Raw genomic sequence first — 12,725 nt, 5'->3', positions numbered from 1 at the left:
TCTCAGCTCAAGAGGATGGGCCCGTTGTTACCCAGAATAAGGAATGACGTTCACAAGGACACACACCCCCTTGAATTGTTCTTCCCCGGTGAAGGTGCGTTCCGGATGCTAAACCTTCGGAACACTGTATGCTAGCTGTGCTCGTAACCCGGCTTCTCACATGCCCTGAATGGGTCCACGCAATTCCTCCTGGACACGGTTTTGATTGTTAAGATGGTCCTGATGGCCCCCGCTCCCGGCCCATCCCCCAACCTCTTCTGCATAGGAGGTTGGCTACTGTGGTGGGAAGGTGGCTGTGAATGTCCCCGGCCTCTCATTCTTGCCACCTTTGCAGAGAGATCACAGAGGCTGCCTCCTTCCCCTCGCTAGAGCTCTGTCATCCCCACCTGTCTAGGCTCTCGGATGCCCCCTCACCTGTTCTCACCCCCTGCCCCCCCAGCCCCCCACCTCTCGGACCCCTCACCTGTTCCCACTTCCCTGCCCCCCAACCCCCCCACCTCTCGGATGCCCCCTCACCTGTTCCCACTCCTTGCCCCCCCACCCCCCCACCCCCCGGATGCCCCCTCACCTGTTCCCACTTCCTGCCCCCCATCCCCCCACCTCTCGGATGCCCCCTCACCTTTCCCTCCCCTCCCCCCGACCCCCCCCTCCCCCCGCCGGCTTCCCTCCCGACAGCAGGTGGCAGGCAGGCGGTCACAATCGCCGGGTCGCGTCAGCACCGGCGGGGAGCCGCCCCGCGGTCCCCGCGCCCACGCCCCGGGTGCCCCGCGGCTGGAGCGCAGCGGGCGGTGGCCGGCGGCCCTTCGACGGCGGGGCCATGGGCACGCGCAGGTCACACGTGCTGGTGGACACGACGCCGGCCAAGACAATTCTGGTGTACCGCAACGGGGACGCGTTCTTCGTGGGCCGGAGGTTGGTGGTGCCGCGGCGCCGCGTGCCCACCTTCCAGGCGCTGCTGGAGCAGCTGACCGAGCAGGTGGACGTGCCGTTCGGCGGGCGGCGCCTCTTGACGCCCACACGCGGGCACCCGGTGCGTGAGCCGCAGGCGCTGCAGGCGGGTGGCAAGTACGTGGCGGCCGGCCGCGAGCCCTTCAAGAAGCTCGAGTGAGTGCGGCGCCCCTTCCCTGCGCGGCCAGCGGCCCTCCGCGCGGTGACCCGCCGAGCGCCGCGGTGCACCTGTCGCCATCCGCGCGGTGACCCGATGAGTTCGGCGGGGCTCCCTGCGCATCTGTGCCCACACCCACCTATGCCAACAGCCCACCTGTACCCTCAGCCCACCTGTGCGCTCAGCCCCCCTGTGCCCACAGCCCACCTGTGCCCTCAGCCCCCCTGTGCCCACAGCCCACCTGTGCCCTCAGCCCCCCTGTGCCCACAGCCCACCTGTGCCCTCAGCCCACCTCTGCCTTCAGCCCCCCTGTGCCCACAGCCCACCTGTGCCCTCAGCCCCCCTGTGCCCACAGCCCACCTGTGCCCTCAGCCCACATGTGCCCTCAGCCCACCTGTGCGCTCAGCCCCCCTGTGCCCACAGCCCACCTGTGCCCACAGCCCACATGTGCCCTCAGCCCCCCTGTGCCCACAGCCCACCTGTGCCCTCAGCCCACATGTGCCCTCAGCCCACCTGTGCGCTCAGCCCCCCTGTGCCCACAGCCCACCTGTGCCCACAGCCCACATGTGCCCTCAGCCCACCTGTGCGCTCAGCCCCCCTGTGCCCACAGCCCACCTGTGCCCTCAGCCCACCAGTGCCCACAGCCCACCTGTGCCCTCAGCCCCCCTGTGCCCACAGCCCACCTGTGCCCTCAGCCCACCTGTGCGCTAAGCCCACCTGTGCCCACAGCCCACCTGTGCCCTCAGCCCACCTGTGCCCTCAGCCCACATGTGCCCTCAGCCCACCTGTGCCCACAGCCCACCTGTGCCCTCAGCCCACCTGTGTGCTAAGCCCCCCTGTGCCCACAGCCCACCTGTGCCCTCAGCCCACCTGTGCCCACAGCCCGCTCTACCCCGCTGGCCACGGGCAGGGCTGGCGTTCACCTCCTGTCAGCACGTCTTCCGTTAGAGTCAGAAGGGATGTGGGGACGAGGAGTGGGAGGGCTGTGGCCAAGAGGGCAGGCCTCTCTGGAAAGGCCACCTTGGCCCAAGGATCTGGAAGAATAAAGGGAGTTAGCCACGCCCAGGAAGTCGGGGGAAGCAGGTTGGGAGGCAGGAACCAGCCCCCAGTCACCCCCTGCACGGCTTGCCCCAGCCTGGCGTTCTGCCTACCCGGAGGCTCACTCACTCTCCTAGGAAGGCGCTTGCTAAGCCGTGTAATCCATGCGTCTCCTGGCGGTGTCTCTTGCTAGACTGTGACCCTGCAGAGGACACGCATTGTGCGCGTGATCTCCGGAATCCCGGCACACACTATGTACAGACTCAGTGAATGTCCGTGGGCAACAAAGGAATCCCCTCCCCAGTGTCTGCTGAGATCGGGACGGGGGCTGGGAGGGGCGTAAACTGTCCTGGGGAGATGCGCCTGTGGGCACACGCAGGAAATTGGCCACATTCAGCTTGTTAGTTGCACTGGATGGTGTCTGCCCAAGACGTCCGTTTGATTCGTTTTTGTTGAGCCCCTGACTCCCGCCACAATCTCTGAGATCTTATTGCGTCCGGGGTGATACAGCACAGTTCTGTTTTCTTCTCGAGGGTACTCCAGTCCCCTCAGCAGTTTCTCTAAACTTTCTTCCTACCTGTCATCATACAAATGTCTTTGCAACGCGAGAGTCAAGCTCCTGTTCTCTTCTTGCCACGGCGTAGTGTCTGGGGGCTGCACAGGCTGTGAGAGCTCTTGCAATGTCTGTTTTGGGGGACATAAGAAACAAGTCGGCACAGAAGAGAAAGGGGTCGCCACTGTGACAGATTCTGTTTTAGGCTCAGGACCTCCGAAAAGGCTTCCTTTACAAAATGCAAGTGGGGAAAGTTGTTTCTCCTTCTCTGTGAGCTCCTGACCTCTTTCCTGTGTCTGCCTTTCAGAGATATATTGTCTTTATTTACACTGCTGCTGACCCCATTCCTTGTACTGTGAAAGGTAGTGTAGATACAGGAATGTATACACTTCTGTGCACAGTTCATACAGGAGTGTATACAATTCTGTGTACAGTTTAAGCAAAACTCTGTGTAAACCACAGTGTGGATTAAGAAAGAGCATGGCCAGTATTTTAAAACCTGTCACCTCCAGCCTTTTTTCCACTGGTAATCACTATTTTGTAATAATCATCCTTTTATAAAAATTCATTCCCAAAGGACAGATTTTTCAACGTTTTATGGTTGTGTACTTTCTATAAATGCAATTACATTGTACATACTTTTCTGTTGGTGCTTTTTCACACGATAATGTGCCGTGAGACTCATTCACGTCAGTAGTGTAGCTGTAGGGCAATCACTTTTACCGCCATGTTATTTGCATCGACTAAAACATCCTTACTTGTCCGATCTATTGATGGATAATTTGGGTTGCTCTTAATTTTATGCTAAAATAAACAACACTGTTGTAAACATTCTTTTCCATGTCTTCCGGTGCGTACGGGTAAGATTCTCTAGGAGGGTGCATTGGCTATCTGTTGCTGCATAACCAATCACTCCAAGCGTATTGGCTTAAAACAACTTTATTATCGTGCAGTCCCCGAGAGCAGCTTATCTGAGTGGTTCTGGCTCAGAGGCGCTCGTGGGGTTGCAGTCAGCATGCTGGCTACCGTCATCTGAAGGCCTGACTGGGGCGGGTGCTTCCTGGTGCCGAGGCAGGAAGCTTCATCCTTGTGGGAGCCTCTCCGTAGGTGACTTACCGCCCGGTCTTCCCAGCAGGAGTGATCCAGGAGGGGGCCAGGCTGAAGCTCCAAAGTATGTTGTTACTGCTGGTTCTCTGTTTGCTGTCTTCTCTCTCTATCTGCCTATTTGTCTGTCTGTGCTGGACGTGACTTTCAAAACTCATTTGCAGAAATAATTTGAAGTCTAGGGTGATTTTCTCTTTGGCCAAAGCTGATTGTTGTGGGCTTTGGCCAGATACCTGCTCGGGAAGGTTCGGGAGTACCTTCATACAGCTTCAGAATGTGAGATGCTTTGGGCCACCACGTGGCTGGGAGACAGGATGGACCCCATCGGGGTCCCGGCTCACAAAGAGGGGTAGTTCAGAAGCAGCCACGGCCTCTGCTGTGTCATGAGCATGTACTTCTGCCTGTTGGCCACACAGCCTGTCCAGGATGTGGTTCAACATCTCTGTCCATAGTCAAGAGTAACCCCTGGGCTAAAGTGGCCCCAGGGATCAAGCTCACGTCTTTGGATTCCCTTTATTTCCTGGATCTTGGCCTGGCGATTCCTCAGATGTTATCCTGTTAGATGTCTTATGTTTCAAGAAGATGTTTTCATTTTATTAGTTTTTAGTGGACAGGTTGATCAGAGTTGCTTAGCCCATGGTTCCCGGGGGGGGGGGGGGAAGACTTCTGGCCCTTGTTCTTCATGTATATTTTTATTGGACATATGATCCTGTAGTCCTGTGGATAGCAGTGTCCTTCAGGCCACGGAAGGTGGTTTTCTATTGTCTTCTGACTTCGAGTTTGCTGATGAGAAGTCTGCTATCATTATTTGCGTATTTGAAAGTAATATTTTATCTTTTCTGGCTGCTTAAAATTCATTTTCTTTGACCTCAGTGTATGGTGTTTAAATGGTACGTCCAAGTGCAGATTGATTGAATTCTCATGAGTCTGGTGTGGTAACTTTCATCAGCCATTTTGTCTTCAGAGGATGCCTCTGTCTTATGCTCTCTGTGTTTTCTGTGTCAGGGTCCACGTGGGTTGGCCTTTCTGATTGACGGTAACCTCCAAGAGTCCTCCACTCGGTCCTGAATTTCTCCCTTTTACCTTTGTGCTGCACTTAGGTACTTCACGCAGATCACACGGATCTTTTGGCTAATTTTTCTGCTGTGTATAAAACGCTATCCACCTGTTCACTGGGTTTTCAACTTAAATTGTTTACTTTTTTTATTCCTAAAAATTCTATCTGGGGCACCTGGGTGGCTGGGTCAGTTAAGCGTCTGACTCTTGATTTCGGCTCGGGTCATGATCTCACGGGTCACGGGATCGAGCCCCACACTGGGCTCCGTGCTGACGGCTCAGAGCCTGCTTGGGATTCTGTCTTCCTCTCTCTGCCCCTCCCCTGCTTGCTCTCTATCTCTCTTTCAGAATAAATAAAAATAAACTTTAAAAGTAAATAAGTAGATAGATAAATAAACTTCTGTCTGGTTCTTTTTCAATAATCTGTGTCATTCTTCAGTGTTCTTGGTCCTGCATGTACCATCAGGCTTGGCTGTCCTTGAAATACTGTCTTTCTGCGTCCGTGATGATGGTCTTGGAAACCTGTTTCTGTTTTCTGTTATTTCAGCTGGTTTCTCTCAGCTGAGATAGTAACCTCCTTGTTCGTTTACTTTCGGACTGCAAGTGACTCCTTTTATGTGGATTTTGTTTGAGGAACCTCCTGGAGGGCTGAGGTGAAGGTGAGATTCTCCGGAGAGGGCTCCCGTGCTCCTTCTCCACGTGCCGACAGTGCTCTCTGCCCAGAGACACCCCAGATTCAGCCAGTCATGGGAGTTTTGGGGGACCGCCCAGATAGTGTAATTTTATGAGGAAGCTGACCTGTGATCCGAATTCTTAATGGCATTGCAAAGATGCGAATTTAACCTCCTCTTGTTTTTGAAGGAAAATCTTAATCCACAGACACCCGAATTGCCAAGAGGTATTGGATTAATGCCATGATGTTTTAGATTTGAATTTATTACGGTGATAATCCTGTTGTGTGTGAGAACTCGCTGACAAGAACACAGACAGCCCTTTGTAGATGTTTGATTTTGTGATGATGTTTTTCAGGGTTAGTTACATATTAGGTTATGTATAACTCTAACTGTGCTGTAAATGGAATTATTGTGTCTTCCTGAAATTTATACGTTGAAACCTAATCCCCTGTGTGGTTATTTGGAGGTAGGGCCTTTGGGAGCTGAGTAGGTCATGGCAGTGAAACGGTCATGAAGGGGATTCATGTCCTTATGAAAGGGACCCCAGAGAGCGCCTTACCCTTTCCACCACGTGAGGACCCAGCAAGAAGGCAGCCATTTATGAACTAGAAAGAGGGTCCCTTCTGGAACCCACTCACACTGGTACCTGATCCCAGCCTCCCAGCCTCCAGAACCGTGAGGAATAAATGTTTGTTGTTTAAGCCACTGGGTCTGGGGTATCTCTGCTACCACAGCCCAAACAGGCTTAGACACTGCATGTGCTGAATTCCGATTTCCTACCAGAATCCTTATTCAGTGTTGCTTTCCAACAAGAGAAGAAGATATTCCTACTAAAATTGACCTTAGAGTCCTTTTCTTTTTTTTTTTTTTTTCAACGTTTATTTATTTTTGGGACAGAGAGAGACAGAGCATGAACCGGGGAGGTGCAGAGAGAGAGGGAGACACAGAATCAGAAACAGGCTCTGAGCCATCAGCCCAGAGACTGACGCGGGGCTCGAACTCACAGAGTGCGAGATCGTGACCTGACTGAAGTCGGACGCTTAACCGACTGCGCCACCCAGGCGCCCCTAGAGTCCTTTTCAATGCACGTATAATGAAAAGCACTTAACTTTCCCGCCCAAACACTTCCTGGCGAACATCACATGTGTCTTTCCTGTAAGCTGACGAGGAAGGAAGCTGGGGCAGGGGCAGCACAGATGAACATGCCCGGAACTTGTTCAGCGCGTGCTCCTCTCTGTTCTGTCTTGTGGGGCGAGGCGTTTTCTAAGAGACCCTGTTAGACCCCTGCTTCGGTAGGGAAACTTGCATGGTGTGTCTGAAATTCTTCGGACACGTGGCCGAAATATGGAGACGTTGAGGCGTTTCTCTTCCCCGATCTCTTAGCGTTTGTTGTTGTTTTCCGGGAGGGAGGCGGCGTGGTCCAGTCCAGCGACGGGAGAGCAGAGGCCAGACGGGGGCTGTCATGTGGCCAAAGCCTCGGTTGTCTGGCGTCATCCGTGTGGCTTTGGGGCTGCGCGTGGATGGGTGCCGTTTGCATGTGACGATGATCACGGAGTGATGTTTAGACTTCACCGTCTCCACCACTGTTTAGCTCAAGGAATCATGAAATCAGCACCCAGACGCGGGTGAATGCAGCTCTGGGAAATATTTTGGCTTGATTTCTGCTGGTATCGGTAGGCTGGTGCTGGTTGGAGTTTATATCCTGTAATTACCGAGCCAGTGAGCAATTAAAATTAATTTTCTCCAGCAAATAATCTTCTAACTGTGCCACGGGCAAGTGAACTTTGTGGTGAGACCTGATGACGTATCGGCCATCCTGGGGCTCTTCTAGAAACAACGGCTGCAGAACACTACACTGAAGAGACAAACCCCATCAGATCTAGGTGGATATAAAATCCAATCATTACTCAAGCATCTCTCACATTTTCTGGAGTGAATTAGTCTGAGATGAAGAACATGATTTTTTCTTCCATAGAACAAAATATTATAGGCTAAACATTACTTTAAAGACGTCCTGTAAAGCTTAGAACTCATGATTCTTTTTGAGGAGAGAGCCATCTTCACACACACACAAACTGTAAACCAGGGCATTGTGCGTGTGCAGGGGTGTGTGCGCAAGTTTGGGGGAGACCCCGAAGGATTTGGATTGCCCCAGGAATGGTCTCTCTTTGCCTTGTGAGTTTGCAGTTGAGGTACGAGGCAAAGGCCCTTTCGATAACACTATCGTAGTTTGCCTGCACCCCAACTTTCCTCGTGTCTCCTTGCCACCCATTTGGACGCCGGGGATAGCAGGTGGCAGGAACAGGACAGAGGAGCAGGAACGTGGTCTCAGGGACAGAAGAAGGTTGAACTGGGTTGAAGTGCATCCTGACCTTTCCTTATCTCAGTAGCATTGAGCACATGGAATAAGCTTGCTGGGGATGGTGTCCTCACCACCGAAATGGGCTTAGCTCACAAGCGGTGTGGCGTCACATCCCGAGTGGTGCTGTGAGAATGTTATGGACGCAGCACTTGCAGACGCCTGGCCTGACTCTCGTGGCCGGCTTCCTCCTTTCCTTTATTCTCCGGAAGCAGCAAGGAGGGTGCTGCACACGAACGTCCAGTCTCTACGCCAGGTGCCTGCCCCACCCCCTGCCCACCCCGGGGAAACCCACGCCCCACCAACGCCTTCTCCAAGCGCCCGGCCTGGAGACTCCGGTCCACTGGGTCTCTGAGGGAGTACTTAGCCCCTCTTTCTGTTCTATTTATGCGTCCTTTGGGATGCACCATGGAAACAAACAGCATTTTACTTCTTTGCTGGATCTTTTGACGCCTTAGTGTTTCCGCATTTATTTTTGCTTTTTGTTTCCGTTTACTGATGCAATAAGTTGTCTCGTTTGGGGATTGATGTTCACAATCAAACACGGAATGCGGGGGCTTAAAACCGGAAGAGCTCACGGAAGGGCCGGCGGAGGTGGTGAGCCGGGGGGCCCGAGCGCTGCCTTGTTTAGTTTGGATCACAGTTTTCAAAGATGTGAACTGGCTGGACATTTTGTAATGAGGAGTTCATGGAATAGTATAGCGTTTTAGTTTAATTGGAAAAAAATGGAGGATTTGACTGTTCGGAAGGACTAAATTTGTAGTTGTCGGCCTTGTCGCGTGGAAACTGTGCCCTGGGGCTGTGGGAGGTGTTCACCCTGGACGGGAGGGGTCCTTGCGCCCTGCAGCGCCCCCCTCCCCCCAGATGCTGCCCTGGGCAAGCGTCCTCACTGCCCGTCTGGCCTCTGTGGGCACCTGGCTTGGGACTCTGGGCTGTACTGAATATTTCTTACTTCCTTTTTCCTTCCAGCTGCCAATGTAGGCAACACTTCTCTGAATCTTGTAAAACTGTCAAAAACAGCAGCAAACTCAAATGTAATTTTTTTTTTTTTAATCAGGAAGAAACCTTGAAAGATACAAAATTGAGGTATTTATTGTCATGAAAAAACATCTGTTCTACTTTTGAGGCATATGGAGGGCTCTCCAAAAGCCCCCAAGTGCCAGGAATTGTATTAGCCGGACTCCCACCCGTGCTCTTCTGGTGGCTTTTCCCGGTGTTCACTGTTGGGCAGAATGGGGACACGGATGTAATTCTGTGTGACAGGAGGGGACAGTGCAGGCGGTGATGAGCTGCAAGGGGGGGGGTCTCCGCTCTGACTCTGGCCAATCTGTGGGACTCTGATGAGCTCATTTCTGGGCCCTTCCGTGACCTGGTAGAAAAGAAAGTGGAATAAATGATGACTCGGGTCCCTTTTTGATTAATAACATTATAGGAGAGTGCCATTCAGGTGACAGTCTCCCATGGGCCATGCCGACAGCAGCCAGTGGGACACCCTCCATAGTGTCCCACCGTGACACTGCTGTTCTATGTTGACGGAAGACTGTGGCACTCTTGACTTTAGTTTCAAGTTGCTGTGGATTTGCAGGTCCGAGTGCTGAGAAGGAGTCCTCTCTGAAGAGGCTCGCATTTCCCCCCTAAATTATTTACTTTCTAATTAGGTTTTTCTGTCTTCTTTTGCAGTTATATTCATATAGTTCCCAGGAAACCTGGAAAGTTGAGCAAGTTGAAGGAAGTAAGTGTTCGGTGCTAATGACTAACGGTGGGATAAATTGGATGATCCGGGAAAACTCCGAATGTCACTGTTGAATAATGTCACTTTTAGAAGACTAGCATTTTGTAGGGAATGCCTCTAAAGGCCCGTTGCTCTGGAAACCCGAATCCACTGTGCGGGGTTGTCATACCTGTCGAAGCCCCTAAGTAACTAACGTGACGGAAGTCAGTAAAAATACCCTAAGACCACGGTTAGAAAGATAGTCGTCTGTGACACACTGTGCAATTATTTACTGAAACTTTTCACTTTTCTTTTGTCACGGGGGATTTGGAAAGATGGGTGTCAGGAAAAGCTATTTTAATTTACATAACGTTGAAGCTAATTAGAATGCTCAATTTAAAGATTTGCCCCAAGTTCTCAACATTTTTGTGCTTGATACACATTTGAAAGCTCTGTAGTGTGGAACCTTCTCTCGCTCTGTTCACATCACCTGGTTCTTAGCCAAAAAAAAAAAAAAATTCTATTTAATATGTATAAAAGAGATCCAGCTTTTGGGACACCTGGCTGGCTCAGTCCGTTAAGCGTCGGGCCTGAGCTCAGGTCGTGATCTCACGGTTCACGGGTTCGAGCCCCGTGTCGAGCTCTGTGCTGGGCTGACAGCTCAGAGTCTGGAGCCGGCTTCGGATTCTGCATCTCCCTCTCTCTCTGCCCCTCCCCTGCTCGTGCTCTGTCTCTCTCATCTCTCAAAAATGAATAAATGTTAAAAAAAAAAAAAGAGATCCACCTTTTAAAATAAGCAACAAAAATTGCTAAGTTTTAAGCAAGATATCCTGCTGATATTTAGACTATAATATGATTTAGGATGTTATATAATATAATATGTAAATATAATAATATATTTCCTATATATTATTACTATATAATATCCATAATATTATATTTCTTATATATCATATATGGTATAAATATGAATCATATATTTAATAATATAATATAATATGTAAAATTTTCTTAAAAAATGGACTTGTCATTTTGTTGGGTACTTCAAAGAGGAGATTTTTGAGATTATTCTCTAAGTGGTGCTTTTGGTATTCTTTTTTTTTTAATGCTTATTTTTAGAGAGAGAGAGCAGGGGAGGGGCAGAGAGAGAGGGAGAGAGAGAATCCCAAGCAGGCTCTGTGTTGCCAGCGCAGAGCCTGATGCAGGGCTCGATCCCACGAACCGTGAGATCATGACCTGAGATGAGATCGAGAGTTGGGCACTTCGTCCTGAGCCACCCTGGTGCCTCCGGTTTTGGTATTCTTGTTTTCTCCTCCTTGAACCGGCGTGAGGACCGAATGGTGAAATATGCATAATGTTCCAGAAAGAGATCAGTGCTGGCCCTCTTCCTCCACAGTTTAGAGAAGCAGGGTTTAGTGTGCCCTTGAATCTGCAGCCGAGTTCCGGTAAAGGACGGCCCTGGAGCTCCAGCATCTGCCGGCAGAGCATTTAGCTGTCTCCTCAGAGTCTGCATTTCAGGGCAGTGCGATGAGTCAGGTCGTACGTCCCCACCTTCTACTGTAACTTGCCAAGGGCAGGCAGGCAAGTCTCCAATAAGGAACAACTCCAGGGGGGCGCCTGGGTGGCGCAGTCGGTTAGGCGTCCGACTTCAGCCAGGTCACGATCTCGCGGTCAGCCAGGTCACGATCTCGCGGTCCGGGAGTTCGAGCCCCGTGTCGGGCTCTGGGCTGATGGCTCAGAGCCTGGAGCCTGTTTCCGATTCTGTGTCTCCCTCTCTCTCTGCCCCTCCCCCGTTCATGCTCTGTCTCTCTCTGTCCCAAAAAATAAATAAACGTTGAAAAAAAAAATTAAAAAAAGAAACAACTCCAGGGGCTCCTGGCTGGCTCAGTCGGTTGAGTGTCAGACTTCGGCTCAGGTCATGATCTTGCAGTTGGTGGGTTCGAGCCCCGTGTCGGGCTCTGTGCTGACGGCTCAGAGCCTGGAGCCTGTTTCTGATTCTGTGTCTCCCTCTCTCTCTGCCCCTCCCCCGTTCATGCTCGGTCTCTCTCTGTCCCAAAAAATAAATAAACGTTGAAAATAAAAATTAAAAAAAGAAACAACTCCAGGGGCGCCTGGCTGGCTCTGTCGGTTGAGTGTCAGACTTCGGCTCAGGTCATGATCTTGCAGTTGGTGGGTTCGAGCCCCGCGTCGGGCTCTGTGCTGACAGCTCAGAGCCTGGAGCCTGCTTCCGATTCTGTGTCTCCCTCTCTCTTTGCCCCTTCCCCGCTCATGCTCTGTCTCTCAAAAATGAATAAAGTTAAAAAAAAAAAGAAACAATTCCAGCAGTGACTGAATGTCAGGGCCACCTTAGTAAACAGAGTGGGCATGGTGTATGATTATTCTTAACACCCGGGCACTTGCTTTCCCATCTCCAGGTGGGGCAGGCACGGGGAGTAAGCAACGATTCTGAAAAGTTCCCCTCAAGTTCAGTCTACGCGTACCCTGAGTGCATTTCGGCGCTATGATTAGAACGAGCAGTTAGCCCTGGGGGACAGGAAGGCAGCTTCCGGGTTGTGTTGTCAGCCCCCCTTGCTTTCCGGCTGAGGAGGCTTTGATCACAAATGTTAGGCGAGGTGCCTGGTAGCAAGTGCTCTGGAGTGGGGACCTCTGTGTCCTCACACCAATGGGACTGTAGTCGCCCCAAAGAGTTCTGTAATTTTTCTTTAGGAGTATACACTTTTTCCTTAAAAAAAACCTGATTATAAAAGAGTCCTTATTGAGAAAAAATGCCAAGAGAACGGGGGTCACCCACATACCCCTCAAAGGTCAGCGCTCTGACTCTGTCATGTTGTCCGTGTCCAGGTGCTTTTTTATGCACACGTAGCAAGTAGGTATACACAGAAGCACACACACACACAGTACATGTATACCCATGTATACATGTGTACATGTGTACACATATATGGGTATATATGTCTGCAGAATTGGGATCCATCAATGCTCACTGTTTTCTTTTTTTTTTTTTTAAATTTTTTTTTTTTTTTTCAATGTTTATTTATTTTTGGGACAGAGAGAGACAGAGCATGAACAGGGGAGGGGCAGAGAGAGAGGGAGACACAGAATCGGAAACAGGCTCCAGGCTCTGA

The 12,725-nt window shown here is 51.2% G+C and overlaps 1 protein-coding gene across 1 annotated transcript in view; it reads left to right on the top strand.

Annotated features, from left to right (window-relative positions):
- Nucleotides 1–817: 817 nt before the first annotated feature.
- DCDC2C (doublecortin domain containing 2C) overlaps nt 818–12,725 on the top strand; it is an 83,302-nt gene continuing 71,394 nt past the window's right edge. Inside the window, 2 exon segments of the mRNA XM_047069772.1 lie at nt 818–1,104; nt 9,570–9,621. Coding sequence (XP_046925728.1) covers nt 818–1,104; nt 9,570–9,621 — 339 coding nt within the window.

This window comes from Lynx rufus, unplaced genomic scaffold, assembly GCF_022079265.1.
Source record: "Lynx rufus isolate CCGP_SWC_20201006 ecotype Redwood Valley unplaced genomic scaffold, mLynRuf1.p SCAF_8, whole genome shotgun sequence".
Taxonomy (NCBI): Eukaryota; Metazoa; Chordata; class Mammalia; order Carnivora; family Felidae; genus Lynx; species Lynx rufus.
The sequence above is the reverse complement of the archived record's forward strand: the minus strand, read 5'-3'. Positions and strand labels throughout refer to the sequence as shown.